This window comes from Mastigoproctus giganteus, chromosome 1, assembly GCF_048544385.1.
Source record: "Mastigoproctus giganteus isolate SK-2022 chromosome 1, ASM4854438v1, whole genome shotgun sequence".
In the NCBI taxonomy this organism is placed as follows: domain Eukaryota; kingdom Metazoa; phylum Arthropoda; class Arachnida; order Uropygi; family Thelyphonidae; genus Mastigoproctus; species Mastigoproctus giganteus.
The window spans coordinates 271,155,445-271,173,221 of record NC_143575.1 but is presented as its reverse complement, the minus strand read 5'-3'; the positions used below and the strand labels follow the sequence as shown (position 1 = coordinate 271,173,221).

General features: G+C 36.9%; 1 protein-coding gene across 1 annotated transcript in view; it reads left to right on the top strand.

Moving 5' to 3' along the window:
- LOC150091993 (ras-related protein Rab-6A) overlaps positions 1-14,169 on the top strand; it is a 240,322-nt gene extending 226,153 nt beyond the window's left edge. The window contains exon 8 of the mRNA XM_090386428.1: positions 13,476-14,169. Within this exon, the coding sequence (XP_090242554.1) occupies positions 13,476-13,543 (68 nt within the window). The 3' untranslated portion in view covers positions 13,544-14,169. The remainder of the gene's footprint in view (positions 1-13,475) is intronic.
- The last annotated feature ends 3,608 nt before the right edge of the window (positions 14,170-17,777 follow it).

Sequence of the window (17,777 nt, the reverse complement as noted above, 5' to 3'; positions counted from 1 at the left end):
TTGTTCACGAACTGAATCTAGGAACAATTTCAACTTTTTTTTTTTTTTTTTTTTTATTATTATTATTATGAAAGTTCCAAACGTGAGAGGTATTAGATCCTATAGTACTTAGTACCTTGCATGGGTTTTGAGGTTTGAGAGGGTGAAAGCAGATATTTGTTGACATTGAACTTCTGTAGATTGTAATTTTCAGGAAATATTTATGAAGGAAGGTTGTTGAAGAAAATGGAAGTTGAATGAATAAATGAGGAGGAAGAAAAGTTGGTTCTGTGAGTTAGAAGTTGGACAGTAAAAGGATGTTGACTGGTTGCAGCTTGTGTGCAATCTGCTTTGAAAGAGAAATCTGAAATTATAGAAGCCAATTCAGAAGAACAGTGCCCATGGAAGTGTCTATAGAAATGGAATGCAGCAGAAACAGAACAGAATGTCCATGAGACAGTGGAGCAACTTTGTTAGAGATGAGTCATTAATTAATTAGCCTAACTGTTCTCTTTTGAATGGAGTCTAGAAGCCTGAGAGAGGTTTTAGCGGCACCGCCCTAGATGTGGGAACAATATTCCATGGTTGGGCCGAATTGCTATTTGTAAAGAGTGACAGCTGTTTGGAAGAAAAGTAATGCTGAGAGCAAAAGAGAAAAGCCAGTTTTTTTAAATCTGAAGGAAGCAATATTTGTAATGTGCTTATGCCAAGAGAGATTAGAAGTCAGGGTAATCCCCAATAGAGGTACATGACCTTTGGTCATGTATAAGCAAGATAAGCATAGGAGCAGAAGAATCCTTTTTGCTAGATATAAAACAGAACTGAGTTTTAGAAGGATTGACATCAACTAAGTTACCTTTGCCCCATTGGAGAATTACCTGGAGATCAGCATTTAAGTAATTAAAAGTTTCTCAGACTAGTTTGTTTTAATTTTAGCAAAGCATTTGACTCATGGCATGAGGGTGGGGTATCCCAAGGAGTGGTTTTTGGACCACTATTGTTTCTGATTTTCATAAACAACATTGACGAGGGACAGAAGGCATAATGTCAAATTTGAAGCAGACAAAAAAATTAGTAGACTCATTAATAATCTTTAATGGGCAGATATGAAGTTTTCTGAAGAGTGTAAACAGGCAGCTAGGAAACTCCCTGGTGTCCTGTTGATTTATCGAGCATTATCCTGTAAAGATAGAAATTCATAATCCCACTGTATAAAGCAACTATAGTAGTAGTATTAGCAGCAGTGGCAAATAATGCAAGAAAGCAAGCTTATCTAGCATCACACACTTCACCATCCTTACCCTCCAAGAATTTGTTCAGTTCTTCTTCTTTAAATTTATTCAAGCCATCGACTTCCACAACAACTTGTTGGAAGTCTATTCCAACAATCAACCACTCACTGGCTGAAGGCAAACTTCCACACGTTTATCTTGTAACTATCCTTCCTCATTAAATTTATGTCCCCTCGTGTGTGTCTCAGCAAGAGGAAGAAAGCCCACTCAATCCGTTCAAGGACTTAAACCCCTCAATCAGCTCACCTCACAGGTGCACAGTCTCCAGATGCTGTAATTTGCAGAACTGAAGCCTTTCTAGGTAAGAGCATCCTTTTGTTCCCTTCATCAATGTAGTTGCCCTTTTTTGCACCCATTCCAGCAGATCTATGTCCTTTCTAAACAGGCCTTCAGACCCAAGGGCGGGCCATCCCGAGTTTGCAAAGGGTGTGCTGCACCCGGGCAGCAATGTTCAAGGGGCACCTGAAACTTGCATACACATGTGAAGAAAATTTTAAAGGTGGTGCCAAATTTCAATTGGCACCAGGGTGTCACATACCATAGCTACACTCCAGTCCAGACCTGTATACAGTACTTTAGATGCAGCCTAATCATGGCTTTGTACAAAGAGGTAACAGAGTTTCAAAGTAACAAAGTTTCTGTATATGATTTGACAAAAGCCCTTGAGCTGTTCTGGCAGTTCATCTGCACTGCTCAAAGAATTTCATATCTGACTACATAGTTACCCCCAGGTCTTTTTCATTTTCTACTAACCAAACCTGAGTGTAGTTCCACACAGTTGATGAATTACTCTGAGATTACTGTGTACTCTGCAGTAATCTCAGTAACATTGACAAATGCTGCGTACTTTGCATTTGTCAATGTTAAATTTCAACTGCGAATTCTCATCCCATTGTAATTGTAATTTTTTAAAATTAATGTTGTTAACCACCCTGCCAACCTGTGTATCACTACAAACTTTGATATTAAGCCTGATATACCTTCATCAATATCATTAATAAATATTGAAAACAACAATAGGCCCAGCACCGAACCGTGGGGAACTCTACCAATAACATTAGTCGGTGAAGAGCAGTGCCCATTGATAATCACTCAGTCTTCCACTTATCCATAGCAGTAACTTACCTTAATGCCACATTGCTCCAATTTATGGAGTAGTCTTTTAGTTGGAGTTTGATAAACTTCTGACATCCCACCTCATAAAGAATTCGTCATGTAGATGTAGATGCAAAATATCTATTTAATTCGTCATGAACCTCAGCAGGGACATCAACAGTAAAGACATTAAGTGGCCCAGTGTGATTCAACTCCTTTCTTCTACTGTTAATGAGCATAGAAGTCTTTGCTTGCCTAACCTCCTTTGTGACTTGATTGCAGACTAATTTGTATCTAACATAAGCTTCTGTATCACCTGATAATTTATATACATCCCATACACTTTTTCTTTCAGCCAGGTGTCTCAATAGCTCATCTGACATCCATTTAGATCTAAGCTTTGAAGAGTATTTCTTCATTGGTATGAAAAGCCTAGTAGCTTCTTTGATTACTTCCCTGAATGCTTCCTATTTAGAATTTGCTGTTGGCTCAGATTACACATCTGAGGGGTCATAAATTCAAATTAAGGAAAGACAGTTGCAGAATAGATGTGCGGAAATTAGCCTTTAGCCAGCGGGTGGTTGATTGTTGGAATAAACTTCCATGTGTCATTGTGGAAGTTGATAGCTTAATTAAATTCAAGGAAGAATTAGATAAACTTTTGGAGCAAAATGGATGGGCGAAAATTTTTTTTTTTTTTTTTGGGAACGCGAATGGGTTGGTGAAAAATTTTTTTTTTTTTTTTTTTTTTTTGCTGATGCTGTATAAGCATGCTTTCTTGCATCATACGCCTCTACTAATGCTGTAGAGCAGATATCATCTTTTAAGGGCATATATTTGGATCTTAGAAAGGCCTTCGATACTGTTGCACATGGAAGACTGCTGCACAAATTGGAACAGTGTGGCATTGGAGGAAAATTGCTGCTATGGATAAAGGGATGGTCGAGTGGGAGAAGACAGAGAGTGGTAATCAATGGACACTGCTTTTCGTGGACTAATGTTATTAGCGGAGTCCCTCAGGATTCAGTGTTGGGTCCATTGTTGTTTTCTGTATTTATAAATGATATTGATGATGGTATATCAAGCTTAATGTCCAAGTTGGCAGGGTTATTAATGACACTAATGACAGTACACTGCTGCAACAGGATTTAGAAAAGTTGAGCAAAATGGACTGAGAGGTGGCAAATAAAGTTTAACATTGACAAATGTGAAGTACTACATATGGGAAGCAGTAATCCCAGAGTAACATATGAACTCTGTGGTACCACACTGATAGTGGTAGAGAATGAAAAGGACCTGGGGGTAATTGTGCAGGCAGATATGAAGTTCTCTGAGCAGTGCAGACAGGCTGCAAGAGTAGCTCATGGTGTATTGTCAATGATATATAGGAAATTTTCTAGCAGGGATAAGGAAGTAATTATTCCCTTATATAAGGCAATGGTCAGGCTACAGTACTGTATACAGGTCTGGAGACCTCATTTCAAGAAGGATGTAGAGCTGCTGGAACAAGTACAGAGAAGGGCAACACGATTAGTGAATGGAACAAAGGGGTGCTCTTACGAAGAAAGGCTTAAGTTTTGCAAATTACAGTGTCTGGAGACTAGGCACTAGCGAGGTGATCTGATAGTGGTGTATAAAGCCTTGAATGGTTTGAGCATGCTCAATGCTGATGGGATTCTTCCTCTTGCTCAGAATAATCACCTGAGAGGGCATAAATTCAAATTGAGGAAAGACAGATGTAGTATAGACGTGCGGAAATTTGCCTTTAGCCAGCAGTTGGTTGGTTGGTGGAAGAGACTTCCATCCCTTGTCGTGGAAGTTGATAGCCTAAATAAGTTTAAGGCTCAGCTGGACAGGTATTTTGAACGAACAGAGGGGTGAAGTGGAAGTGGGTTTTTTTTTTTTTTTTGGCTGATGCTGCATAAGCTTGCTTTCTTGCATCAGATGCCTCTACTAATGCTAAACTGTCTGAGACCGCTGTGGTCACCTTTACGAAAGCAAAAACCCTTTCCTTTACCCTTTATGGTAGTTACATCTTTAAGTAAATCTTACATCAGTACACTGTGATCACTGCCACCTTGTGGTTCTTTTATCTGCAGATTCTTAATGCATGAATAATCACTGCTGATAATCAGGTCCAAAGTATTACTCAGTCCGGTTGCCCCTCAAACATGCTGCTGTAGAAAACAATCATCCAATAAATCCACAAAATCCTTGCTAGTGTGTGAGTGAGCAATCCACAAGTTCCAGTCAATATCTGGGAAATTAAAATCCCCCATTATAAGACATTCTGATTTACTGGCCCACTCTGTTTCTTGGTACAGTTGTTTGTTGTACTCATCAGCGTCATTGGACAGATAACACAATCCTACTCTCATTTTTTCTTTCCCAGTGCTTATATCACACCAGCCTGACTTAACATTGCACTCTCCACCCATGTCAATTGAATGCACTGCCTTAGATTTACATTTCTTAACTAATGTAAAACGTCTATCCTTTCTGTACACACTGTACGCCCCAAATTCCAATTCTGCATTCCTTATATCTGTTGATCAGACAACATTATTGTGAATCACAACAATATTGTGATTTTCTATTGTAGAGAATCTGTGTCTTCATTTTGAATTTAAATCAATGTTTTGAATTTATACCAAGTAAAAATAAGATAATAAATATAATGTATAGGATATTTAAGAAATATTAAAATTTTGAAATATTATGTTTTAAGTCGGGAAATCTCCTACCTGAGATTTTTTTCAGGAATTCCAAGATTTCCTGACTTAAAATATAGTATTTCAAAATTTTAATATTTCTTAAATATCCTGTACATTATATTTATTATCTTATTTTTATTTGGTATAAATTCAAAACATTGATTTAAGTTCAAAATGAAGACACAGATTCTCTACAAGAGAAAATCACAATAAGTTAGCATTTCTTCAAACAGGCCTCTGAGGTTGGGTATATTCATATTGTAGTTTTAAATGTTTTTCACCAACCTTATGTAGAAACCGCATTTCTTATTGCCTTAGCACACTAAGGCAATAAGAAATGCGGAGTATGGTAAGTCCACCATGGCCGAGCATTTTTGGGAGAAGCAGCACCAGATCTCCCCTAACAATGCTATCATCACTGATCGGGCGCATAAGTTCTGGGACCACAAGTGGCTCGAGAGTTTGCAGATCTGTTCCACAGTGAACATTAATAGAGATAGAGGAATGCGGATTCATCCCCTCTTTGAGGCTACTACCCTCAGAAGGGATTAATGGTTCCATATGACCCACTCCTGAGCCACTTCCGGTTCCATACCACAAGAGAACGGAACACGTGATGAGTACTGTGAACCTGCTGGTATTTAAAGACGCACCGCAGAACAAAGAAAATACCGCTGAAGAAGAAGGCAGGAGCCTTCGAAAGCTATGGTTTTATCGCTTTTAATTTAGTATATTTTAATGTGTTTTATTGTTCTTAATCCAGTATATTTTAATGTATATTTTATATGTATATTTCATATATTTTAGTTGTAAAGTTAAATATAATTTATTGTAAATACAGGCAAATATAATTTATTATAAATACATAGTTATCAAGATTCCAGTTTTCGTTTTCGTTGTTTTATTTCTACATAAGGTTGGTGAAAAACATTCAAAACTACAATATAAGTTAGCATTTGTCAGATTTTATGAATATTAGCAGGTCTCGGCCAGACAAGTTGTCTGTCCAACATGTCTAGTAAATTTTCGAGACAACAGGATTCCCTTAATGTTTTTTATGTAATGTCAATGTCCTTATATCTGTGTAACACCATGTCTGATATCCCAGCAATATCTGCTTTTGCTGTCTTGACCAGTAAAAATAATAAGCAATTAATAACAAAGAACACGATACGTGCAAGTGAGATATGGAGTAATGAGTTTCTGAAAATTTGTTTTTTATATGATTGAATATTTCATGGAAGGGGAAACACATTTCATCATAACAACGTGAAAACCCACAGAATTCTAGCTATCGGTACTACTGCAAATGCAATAAGATTGAGTTTACTACCCGTTTATAATTGATTACAGAAAAGCCCAATATAATGGTAACTTTTATTGTTTTATGGTAGTGACCTCCTCCAGAAATGTGCTTTAGAATTTGCAGAGATTCACAAAAAGGAATGGAAACTTTGAAAATTACATCTAACCTAACAGCAGGGTTTCCCCACACAAAAGCTCAAAAATACCATGTTATGCGAGATTTCCCGCAATTCTCAAACCATGTTAGAGTGAAACCTTGTCGTAGAAGTATCATGTTGTGCAAGGATTGCCACAATTTATCAATCATGTTAGAGTGAAACAGTGTTATACGGGGGTTGCCTGTACTGTTTTTCACTATTCTGAATAGTACGATATGGTATATCAATCTGGGCCTACTGCTCCTCATATGCAGTACCTTTGATTTGTCAATGTTAAGCTTTAATTGCCTCTTTCCAGTCCATCTGCCTAATTTTTCTAGATCTAATGCATTCTACTGTCTAATTTTTTAGTAGAATGCCTTGATTACTGTCATTAACCATCTTACCAACCTTTGTATTATTTGCAAATTTAGACATTAAATTGATCATCATCATCAGCCATTTTCAATTCACTGCAGGATGAAGACCTCTCCAGCAACTTTCCAGTTCCTTCTGTTTTGTGCAATGGCCATCCATTTACTACCCACAAACTCATAAATTTCATCTGTCCATCTCCGTCGTTGTCTTCAAGGTTTTCTTCTAGCTTCTCTTGGATACCATTCTGTTATTTTCTTAGTCCATCTGTCATCATGTCTTCGATCTATGTGTCCTGCCCAAGACCATTTTAGTTCTTTAGTTTTGATAAGAATGTCCTTTACTTGAGTTTCTGCCTAATCCATGTGTTTCTCTTCTTATCTAACGGTCTGATTCCCAATATAATTCGTTCCCTATCCCTTTTCTGTGGCATACTTGTTCATCATTACTTTTGTTTTAGCCATATTCACCTTTAGTCCAAAATCCTTACTAACTCTGCATAACCGATTAAGATTTTCCTCTAATTCTTTGGGATTGTGGCTTATGACCACAATGTCATCTGCAAATCGTAAATGGTTTAGATACTCTAAATTCATACTGACTCCTTTCTGTGATCAATCGAATCTTCTGAAAGCTTCCTCAAGGGCAGCAGTAAACAACTTTGGAGATATTGTCTCCTTGTCGAACTGCTTTTTCAATTTTAAATTTGCTACTGTCTTTGTCTAGTCTAATAAAGGAGGTAGTGTTCTCATATATTTTCCTCAAAATCATAATATATGGGCTATCTGTTCCTTGTCTTTCCAGTGCCCGAAACAGTGCCTTATGCTCTATGGAGTCAAATGCCTTTTCATATTCCACAAATGCGAGGCATAATGGTGTTTTATATTCATTCTCATTAAGTCTGATATACCTTCATAAATATCAATAAATATAGAAAAAAAACAATGAGCCCTGCACTAGACCCTGAGAGACTCCACTAATAACAGCATTAGCATTAGCATTAGCATTAGTAGAGACATTTGATGCAAGAAAGCAAGCTTATGCAGCATCAGCCAAAAAAAAAAAAAAAAAAAAACCACTTCCACTTCACCCCTCTGTTCGTTCAAAATACCTGTCCAGCTGAGCCTTAAACTTATTTAGGCTATCAACCTCCACCACAAGGGATGGAAGTCTGTTCCACCAACCAACCACCCGCTGGCTAAAGACAAATTTCCGCACGTCTATCCTACATCTGTCTTTCCTCAATTTGAATTTATGCCCTCTCAGGTGATTATTCTGAGCTGGAGGAAGAATCCCATCAGCATTGAGCATGCTTAAACCATTCAAGGCTTTATACACCTCTATCAGATCACCTCGCTGGTGCCTAGTCTCCAGACACTGTAATTTGCAAAACTTAAGCCTTTCTTCGTAAGAGCACCCCTTTGTTCCATTCACTAATCTTGTTGCCCTTCTCTGTACTCGTTCCAGCAGCTCTACATCCTTCTTGAAATGAGGCCTCCAGACCTGTATACAGTACTCTAGGTGTGGCCTGACCATCGCCTTATACAATGGAATAATCACCTCCTTATCCCTGCTGGAAAAATTCCTGTATATCATTGACAATACTCCATGAGCTACTCTTGCAGCCCGTCTGCACTGCTCAGAGAACTTCATATCTGCCTGCACAACCACCCCCAAGTCCCTTTCATTCTCTACCACTGTCAGTGTAGTACCACAGAGTTGATATGTTGCTCTGGGGTTGCTGTTTCCCATGTGTAGTACTTTACATTTGTCAATGTTAAACTTCATTTGCCACCTCTCAGCCCATCTGCTCAACCTTTCCAGATCCTGTTGCAGCAGCATAGTGTCAGTAGTGTCCTTGACAACCCTGCCAACCTTTGTATCGTCTGCAAACTTGGACATTAATCCCGATATACCATCATCAATATCATTTATAAATACAGAAAACAATAATGGACCCAACACTGAGCTCTGAGGGACTCCACTAATAACATCAGTCCACGATGAGCAGTGTCCATTGATTACCACTCTCTGTCTTCTCCCCCTCAACCACCCCTTTATCCATAGCAGCAATTTGCCTCCAATGTCACACTGCTCCAATTTGTGTAGCAGTCTTCCATGTGCAACAGTATCAAAAGCCTTTCTAAGATCCAAGTATATAATATCAAAGTTATTCCCTGCATCCAGTTCTTTTGTGACTGCATCATAGTATCCAATCAAGTTGGTCAGGCAAGACTTCCCCTTAACAAAACCATGCTGTGTCTGAGCTATAACTGAAGTCTTGTCTAAATGATCCTGCAGTGCGTCTTTAACCAGTGCCTCCATTAATTTTCCTGGAACAGAAGTTAAGCTCACAGGTCTATAATTACTTGTGTCAGCCTTTGATCCTCCTTTGTGAATTGGGGTCACATTTGCACATTTCCAGTCTATGGGTACCTCCCCTGAGTCCAAGGAAGCTCTCATAATTATGGCTAAGGGTTTGCTTACTTCCTTTGCTGCCTCCTTTAATATAACTGGATAGATCCCATCCACCCCGGGTGCCTTTCTTGTGTTTATCTTCAACAGTTTCTCCTCCACTTTACTCCCAGTTATTTCAAGATTCTGTAACTTACTGCTAGAGTTGAATACACCTCTGGCATTCCCCTCGCTGAATAACTCCTCATGTGTGAATGTCGATGCAATATATTCATTTAGTTTGTTAGCCACCTGAGCAGGATCATCAACACTTGACCCATCAATATCAAGTGGACCAATCTGATTCATCCCTTTCCTTCTAGAGTTTACATAAGTAAAGAACTCTTTGCTGTTTTTCTTTGCATCCCTTGCCAAGGATTTCTCGTAATCTGCCTTCGCCTGCCTAACCTCCTTTGTAACTTGGTTGCATATCAACTTGTATCTATCATAATAGGCTTCTGTGTCATGTGTTAATTTGTAAGTATCCCATGCATTTTTCTTCTCTGCCATATGCCTCATTAGTTCATCTGACATCCATTTTGGCCTAAACCTTGAACAATATTTCTTAGTTGGTATGTAAAGCCTAGTAGCTTCCAAGATAAGTTCTTTGAATGCTTCCCATTTTGAATTTGCTGTTGGTAACATCATCAGTTGGTCCCACTGTATAGAATTTAAATGCTGTCTCAGTCCATCGTAGTCGCCTTTACGGAAGCAATAACCCTTCCCTTTACCCCTAATGGTAGTTACCTCTTTGAGTAAATCCCACTTCAGCACACTGTGATCACTGCCACCTAGTGGTTCATTTATCTGCAGATTCTTAATGCATGAAGAATCACTGCTGATAATCAAATCAAGAGTATTACTCCCTCTAGTTGCCTCCCGAACATGCTGATGTAGAAAACAATCATCCAATAAATCCACAAAAGCCCTGCTAGTGTGTGAGTATCCAGCCCCCAAATTCCAGTCAATATCTGGGAAATTAAAATCTCCCATTATAAGACACTCTGATTTACTGGCCCACTCTATTTCCCTGTACAGTTCCTTATTATACTCATCAGAGTCATTAGGCCTATAGCACACTCCTACTCTCAATTTTGATCTCCCAATGTTTATGTCACACCAAACTGACTCCACACTGCACTGTCCAGCGATGTCGACTGGCTTCACTTCCTTGGTTTTTATGTGTTTCTTAACTAATAGCATAACACCTCCCCCCTTCCTATCCTGTCTATCCTTTCTGTAGACGTTGTACTCCCCAAATTGCAGTTCCGCATTCCTTATATCTGTGTGACACCACGTCTCTGATATCCCAACAATATCTGCCTTCGATGTTTTGAGCAATACCTCAAATTCATCAAATTTATTTACTAAACTCCTAGCATTGGTGTACACACAAGTATACCTGCACCTGTTTCTATTCTTAGCTACCCTAACACAACCCATGTGTTTACTTGTACCACAATGGCTCCCAGCAGTCTCTGAAATACCATGCATCTTGTTTTTCAGGCTTCTGCTCATTCTAATAGAAGCAGTGCAAGAATCTCTTTCACCTCTGCCAGTGGCTACTGTCAATCTATTGGTCTTTGTCTCCCCACAAGCTAGCAGTTTTCCAACCCACCTAACACTGCCTCGATAGCATCAGCAAATATTCTTGCACCCTTTCTATTTAAGTGTATCCCATCCCTGTAGAAGCAATCTCTCCTGTTAACAAGTACAGTCCAGGCTGAAAAAAATTCTACCCCTTGAGCCTTGCACAATCTTTCCAGGGCCGAATTGATCGACAAGGCTCTCATCATATACTCCCTCCTATCGTGTCTGGGCAGAATTGCAAACAGTACTAGACAACGACCAGTGTCCATTGATAACTCTATCTTCTTCCTAACGCAAGTTGCAGTTATCATGACTGCAGCTCGTCCTTAATGCCACACCACTCTAATTTGTACAGTAGTCTTTTTTGTGCAACAGTATCAAAATATTTCCTGAAATCTAAGTATGATATTAAAATTATTTTTTGCATCCAATTCCTTTGTTACTGCATCATAGTATCCAATCAAATTAGTCAGACAACCATTCCTTAACAAATCCCAGCTGTGACTACAGTATAACTTCACTCTTGTTGGATGGTCCTGTGTTACTTCTTTAACTGGTGACTCCATTATTTTCCCAGGAACAGATGTTAATCTATTAGGTCTATAATGATTCTTGTCACCCTTTGCCCACCTTTGTGAATTGAAGTTACATTTGTACATCTCCATTCCCCAGGACCTTCCTTGAATTGAAAAATGTTCTCATAATGTGACTGTTTGTATAGACTCCTGTTTGTTTCAACGAGATGCTACCTCGTGCCGTACTTCCTGTGCTTTTTGAGAATTTGAAGTTGGAATTGCCAGTCCCACCATAGTTTATGGTGGGACTGGCAATTCCAACTTTGACCCACTTTGAACCTATGGGATAAACTGGAACATTGGGTGAAGGCCTGTTCAGTGCATCCCACATTGTTAATTCAACTGCTTATTGTTCTTCAGAAAAAATGTAGGACTACACTCGCTATGTCTGTCATTCATTGGAGTGTCACACTGATTAGAAGGGAACCAACATGCTATTGAAATAAGTAGCACAAGTTGGTACGAAAATTGACATGTGTCCAGATACTTTTTTTTTAAACGGTTGTGTGTTTTGATTTAATTTTTTATAGGGTTCTTTGAAAAGTCTGGATTTTTAGCATGTTTTGATTGAATTTACTTGAAAAATAGTTTTTAAGATTGAAATGAGAGAACATAATTATTGATAATGCTTATCTCACAGTGTGCACACAAAGAATCTGGAGCTACGTCTTTTATTTTAGCTTGCAGTTCTCCCCATAACACCCAGACATTAAGTATACCCAGTTAGGTATATATTCCCATGCAGCGTTCAAACTGATCAGCTTGATCTCTTTTGTGAGGGGGGGGGTTGTTTACATTATAAAATTTCATCATTATTAGGTTCTCATGATAGGTTCACAAAATAGTAAGTCTTCACTCAACTTGTTGCTCTCAACAGGACTGTTAACATGGAAGCTTAGTGCATCCATGTACCAGCAAGATATAGGGAGCCAAATAAATAGACTTTTTCATATTTGGGGAGGAGGGACAACAAAGTGAACATGGGACCTTTTTGTTTTAGAGGGAGATGTACCATTTTCTTGTTAATCCAGATGCGTTTATATCTTGACTTAGCCCTTGCTCTCAACAAAATTTATGTAAGCTATGAAATGTGCATTCTTGTGTACATCAATGGCCTTTTCAACTTAAGAACAAATAGAATGTCATGTAATTTTTCATTCAACTATTCATTAAAGAACTCAGATATATCTGAAATATGTTGTGATATTGAATACTGTACTTTAAAAGCATAATATTTTTCAATACACCAGTTTTATCCACAAGGTTTAAAATCATCAGATACTGTGTGGGTGGGGGGGGGGGGAGTATAAGACTCAACAGTGGTGGGATTTTACTGTAAAAAGAACAATTTCAGGTAATAATTTGCATTGGGCTGGGGTGATATACATAGAGATGGATATGTACATTGGCAGATTGAGCCCATATGTTTCCACAAAAAAAAGTCCAGCCATTATTAACTGTTGCATTGGTACATCAGCTGCAGTAAAACAGTAATGATGAAATTGTAAACTACTCTGGCAATGGTAGCCTAGCCTCACCAAGTATAAATGGAAATTTACAATTTTATTATTGATTTATTTATTTATTTTTCTGCAATTAATGTGTGTGTGAGAGAGAACTGTTATGTGCTCAATAACAGTATAGCACATTCCTATATACAGTCTGCAAATTTATGTGCCAAGTGCAACAGTGAAATGTGAGTTTTCTTGCATAACGATTGTTAATCAGCTTTTAAAATTGTAAATAGTTTGGAGTGTTTTTTAAATTTTTGACATACTTGTGGCTACATATGGAAATTCTGCATAGTAGTTCTGTAAATAAATTATTCATGGCAAATGATTATTAAAATATTTAAAATACTAATAGCAGCAAAAGCTTTTGTTACAGATTTTAATCACAGGTCAAGATAAGAATATAATGACTTGAATGTTAAGAATACATCCTTAATATCCCCTTCAGCTGTACCATTGAAACCTCAAGAACCACCTAAAGAACAAAAAGATGAAGAAGGAGGCTGCCTTTGTTAGATGTTTGTGATACCTTTGTTCATACAGACTGCTGACTCCATGCCTGACTGGGTGGTTATGGCCAGTTGGGCTTCCTCTGCACTTGAAGCGCATGGCAAATCTGCTGGCAGTTCTTTCGCCTAGTGCTGCTCTCTCTAGGTGGCTGTGTTCAGACAAGTGGCCTACACATTCTTCAGCTCACTCTTTCCAGATCATGTAATAACATTCCAGTTTCATCTCACTTCCACCCTTGCATTGTGCTGTTTTCCTTGGTAACTGTAGTTGTTGTAGGCATGTTCTCTGCAAATCAGCAATTCCCTGGCTTTTGTGATATTTCCCAGTTCTGCACCGGGGGCCGGAGTATGTGCACTTCCAGTATTTTAAGCAGCCTTCAGCTTGTACTGTGTATGTACGTACTGATCTCATGTTTACTTCTACCAACCCAAGTATGTGAAAAGCTCTGCAGTTTCTTTGAACACTTCCCCCATGCAACACAGCTTTCCAAGTATTAATGATGTAGGCTTAGTCTTGTGCTCACCACCATAATCTGATATTGAAATTTATTCTTTGTTAATATAAAGTTTATTACTAGTTTCTAAGAATAGTTTTAATTACTATGCAAGGTGCTTGTTAAAGATATATTAAAACAGACCAGACTTATTTTTCCTGTGATGCATTTAGCAGGAATTGAGTTTTTGTTTCTCCCAAATATTTTTTGTTTGTTTTAGGTGAGAATTAAGAGATAAATTAAGAGTAAGTTATGTTATTGCTGTGAGATAAGTTTGAAATCTTGTATTTGTTGTACCATGCAAGGTAATTGTCCATACCTCCATAATAACTCCATTCAGAATAAAGATTGAATGGGAATAGTACAGTATGGCTGTTTTATTTTTGCAAATTATTACACTTGTTTCATCTGTGACTACCAATCAGGATTAAAATACAGATTATTTGTGGTGATGGGTAAAAGAAATTAACTAAAATTATAAGTTTGGTGATAGGTTTTATATATATATAATATTCAAAACAAAATTCAGTCTTTTGCAAAGCTTCATTATTTGAGACCTGCTTTATGTTGTTGAGACAGTTTCATTTATTATTAATTAATAGTTTCATTTATTTCTCTTGATTTTTTGAAAATTATATCCATTTGAAGTGAGTTCAGGATACTTTTTTTTAGAACTTTTAACTGTAGAGTTGAAGTTGGGTATGTTTATTGAGTGTTTTTGCATTCCATAAACAATTGAAAAAGTCTTTATTTTACGACCTGGTTAAATTAAATTGTAGGTTAATGAATTCAGTCTATTGGGCTGTTTAATGGAATTAATGTAATCAAGGGTAGATTCGCTGAGTTTTCAAATCTTAATTCTGACATCTCAAAAATGTAAATCAGATTATTTGAGGTGAACATTAAAGATTTTTTAACAATGAAGTGTCTGTGTGTGTGTGTATATATATATGAATAGATATATTAGATAAAATATGCATAGATGAGATGGAGGTGAAAATTACACAAAATGCCAGTGACCAAAAGGGTAAGAATAGTATAAAAAGAAGTATAGTAGATATGTAAAAGGTGAAAGAATGTTAATATCCTAAAAGTTATGATGAATTAAGAAAATTATGGGCTGAATTACAAAGCTAATAGGAGGTGAGTGAATTGTAAAGTAAAATTATTAATAATAAGGTAAAATACAATAAAATAAAAAGCAGTAAAGCTGCCATCAGACATGGAGGGGCTTTTTTTATATAAAAGTCAAATACAGGTAAGGCAAATACTCATAATCTGATGTCAGTTAAAGTAAATATTGATACGTGGTCAGGTATATCATCAGGGGACTACACCTGACCATGTATCAGGAACTACATTTCTATACTTGTCCATAGTTAGTAGAAGAAAGGTAAAAGGCCAAAAAGCAAAAAAAAAAAAAATTAACACATTCTTATACAGTATGCACAAGGTAGTCCCGACGCAGTGTCAATTGATCAAGTTAGAATAAAATATAGGTAAGTGTTTTTAGAATGGGAAATGGTGTTTTTCATAAAAAATATATAGAATTTTGTGTAGGATTTAAATGTTGTAATATAGATAATTTGAAACAAGCACATGGTATAGGGTGAGGTATTAAATTGAGGATAGGGAAGGGAAAGAGGAGTAGTTAAGTAAATAAAGATGAAAATAGCTATAGAAGGGGGATAGTAGGAATGTTCGTATCACCCTCATATACACTTATAGTTTTATGAACAGGTAGAAATAGATAGTAGAAAGATAAAAAGCAAATAAAAAGTTGTTAAATCACACTGAGCTGGCTGGGGTTGTAAAGCTCAACCTTATAGTAAGGGCTCTGGCTTTGTAAATATTAGTATAAAATGGAGCTAATACCAAACTTGTACTGCGAGGAAAAAGAAGGTGTAAAAATGTATAAGTTGAAACATGCCCAGAAATGATACCTGGAGTTTTCAAGTAATGTGAATGCGTAGCAGAAGTAAGCTGGCGGGATAATAATATCAATATTTACTTTAGCTGACATCAGATTCTGCATATTTGCCTTACCTGTATTCGACTTTTATCTAAATATGTCCCTCCATATCTAATGACAGCTTTACCACTTTTTATTTTGATTTGTATTGTATTTTACCTTATTATTAATAATTTTACTTTACAGTTCACTCACCTCCTATTGGCTTTGTAATTCAGCCCATAATCTTAATTCATCATAACTTTTAGGATATTAACATTCTTTCACCTTTTACATATCTTCTATACTTCTTTTTATACTATCCTTACCCTTCTAGTCACTGGAACTTTGTGTAATTTTCACCTGCATTTATGCATACTTTATCTTAATATCCATACATACTTATATATACTTTTGCTGCTTTGTGCTTTTAGGTGCACCTGTCAAACCTGACTTATTAATTTTTCATCAACTAAAACTTTTTTTAATGAAATGTGCATTGCAGTTAGGCTAGGTTGTGTTAGGAAATTTTTTTGTATGGATCAAAATAAAAGACCTCTCAAATGATGAAAATGGTTAACTCAGGAAGTAAGTTGTGAATTAAAAGCCCCAAAAAAGTTTAATAGGGATAGAGTAGTTATTAGGATTGTAAAAACCTGAAACATAAGTTTAACAGTAGGTCAGTATGACTGGATAGCTCAGTACTGTTATTGAACATTATTTTTTTACCATTACGTTCAAAAATAACTGTGAATGTGAGATGTCTTTTTTTTTTTTTTAAATTTGAGCAATAATCTCACTTTAAAATTTAATTTTGATATGACAAAAAAATGTTAGAGCAGGCATACAGCAATCTTTTTTTTACGGTGACTCCAACAGTGGCATAATGGGAGTGGGGGCTGAAATCACCCCTACATTCTGTCACTTGTATTAAAAATAGTTTAGAAAATGTGAGGCAAATTTTATGACAACTAAAACCCTTTTAAATACTATATATATATATATTAATGCATATTTAAATGTTTAAATTACTAGTTTAATGCTTGCAAAAAGTATTAGTATATGAGAGAGCAAAAGTTTGAACATTCCTCCCCCCCCCCCCCTCCAACACTGAGATTCTAGTTACACCTATAGATTCCAAACACTGAAGGTATTAGAATAAATAGTACTGTGGGTGGGCTGTATGTTGAAAAGTTATGTATTCCTTACATATTCAAGTGCAACATCAATACTGGTGTTGCACTTGAATTTCCTATAGTCTACTATTTTCATGAAATACATTAGAAAGAGGGTTTTTCCAAAGACAGAAGCCAGGTCAATCCTTAGGTGGATTGCATTGAGTTGAGTGCAATGCACCATGCCCTAGACTGAATGGATCCCAAATCTCAATGGGGAACTCCTCCATGCTGTACTTTTCCATAACATTGATTTTCACACACACGCCTCCTAAACTCTGGGACTGGTCCTAAACAGAAATAGAAGAGACAAACGATAAAAAATTAGTTCAATGAGTTTGGAATTAAACTGCAAATAGATATTCATTAACTAATAACTGAACATGTTTGGACACCCTTCTTTGAAAGAAATTGGTGAAATTACACATACTAATTCAAAACAACAGTGCTGATTAAAATATATATATATAGGAAAAAAGAAAAAGCCTCAGAAACTGAATGTCTGTGTGACAGAGTGGAATGAGTTTGTTAGGAATCATTAATTAACCTGAGGGCACCATCCCTGTGTGTGAGAAACAGTATAGTATTCATTACAATTTACAGTATACTGTAGTAGAATAT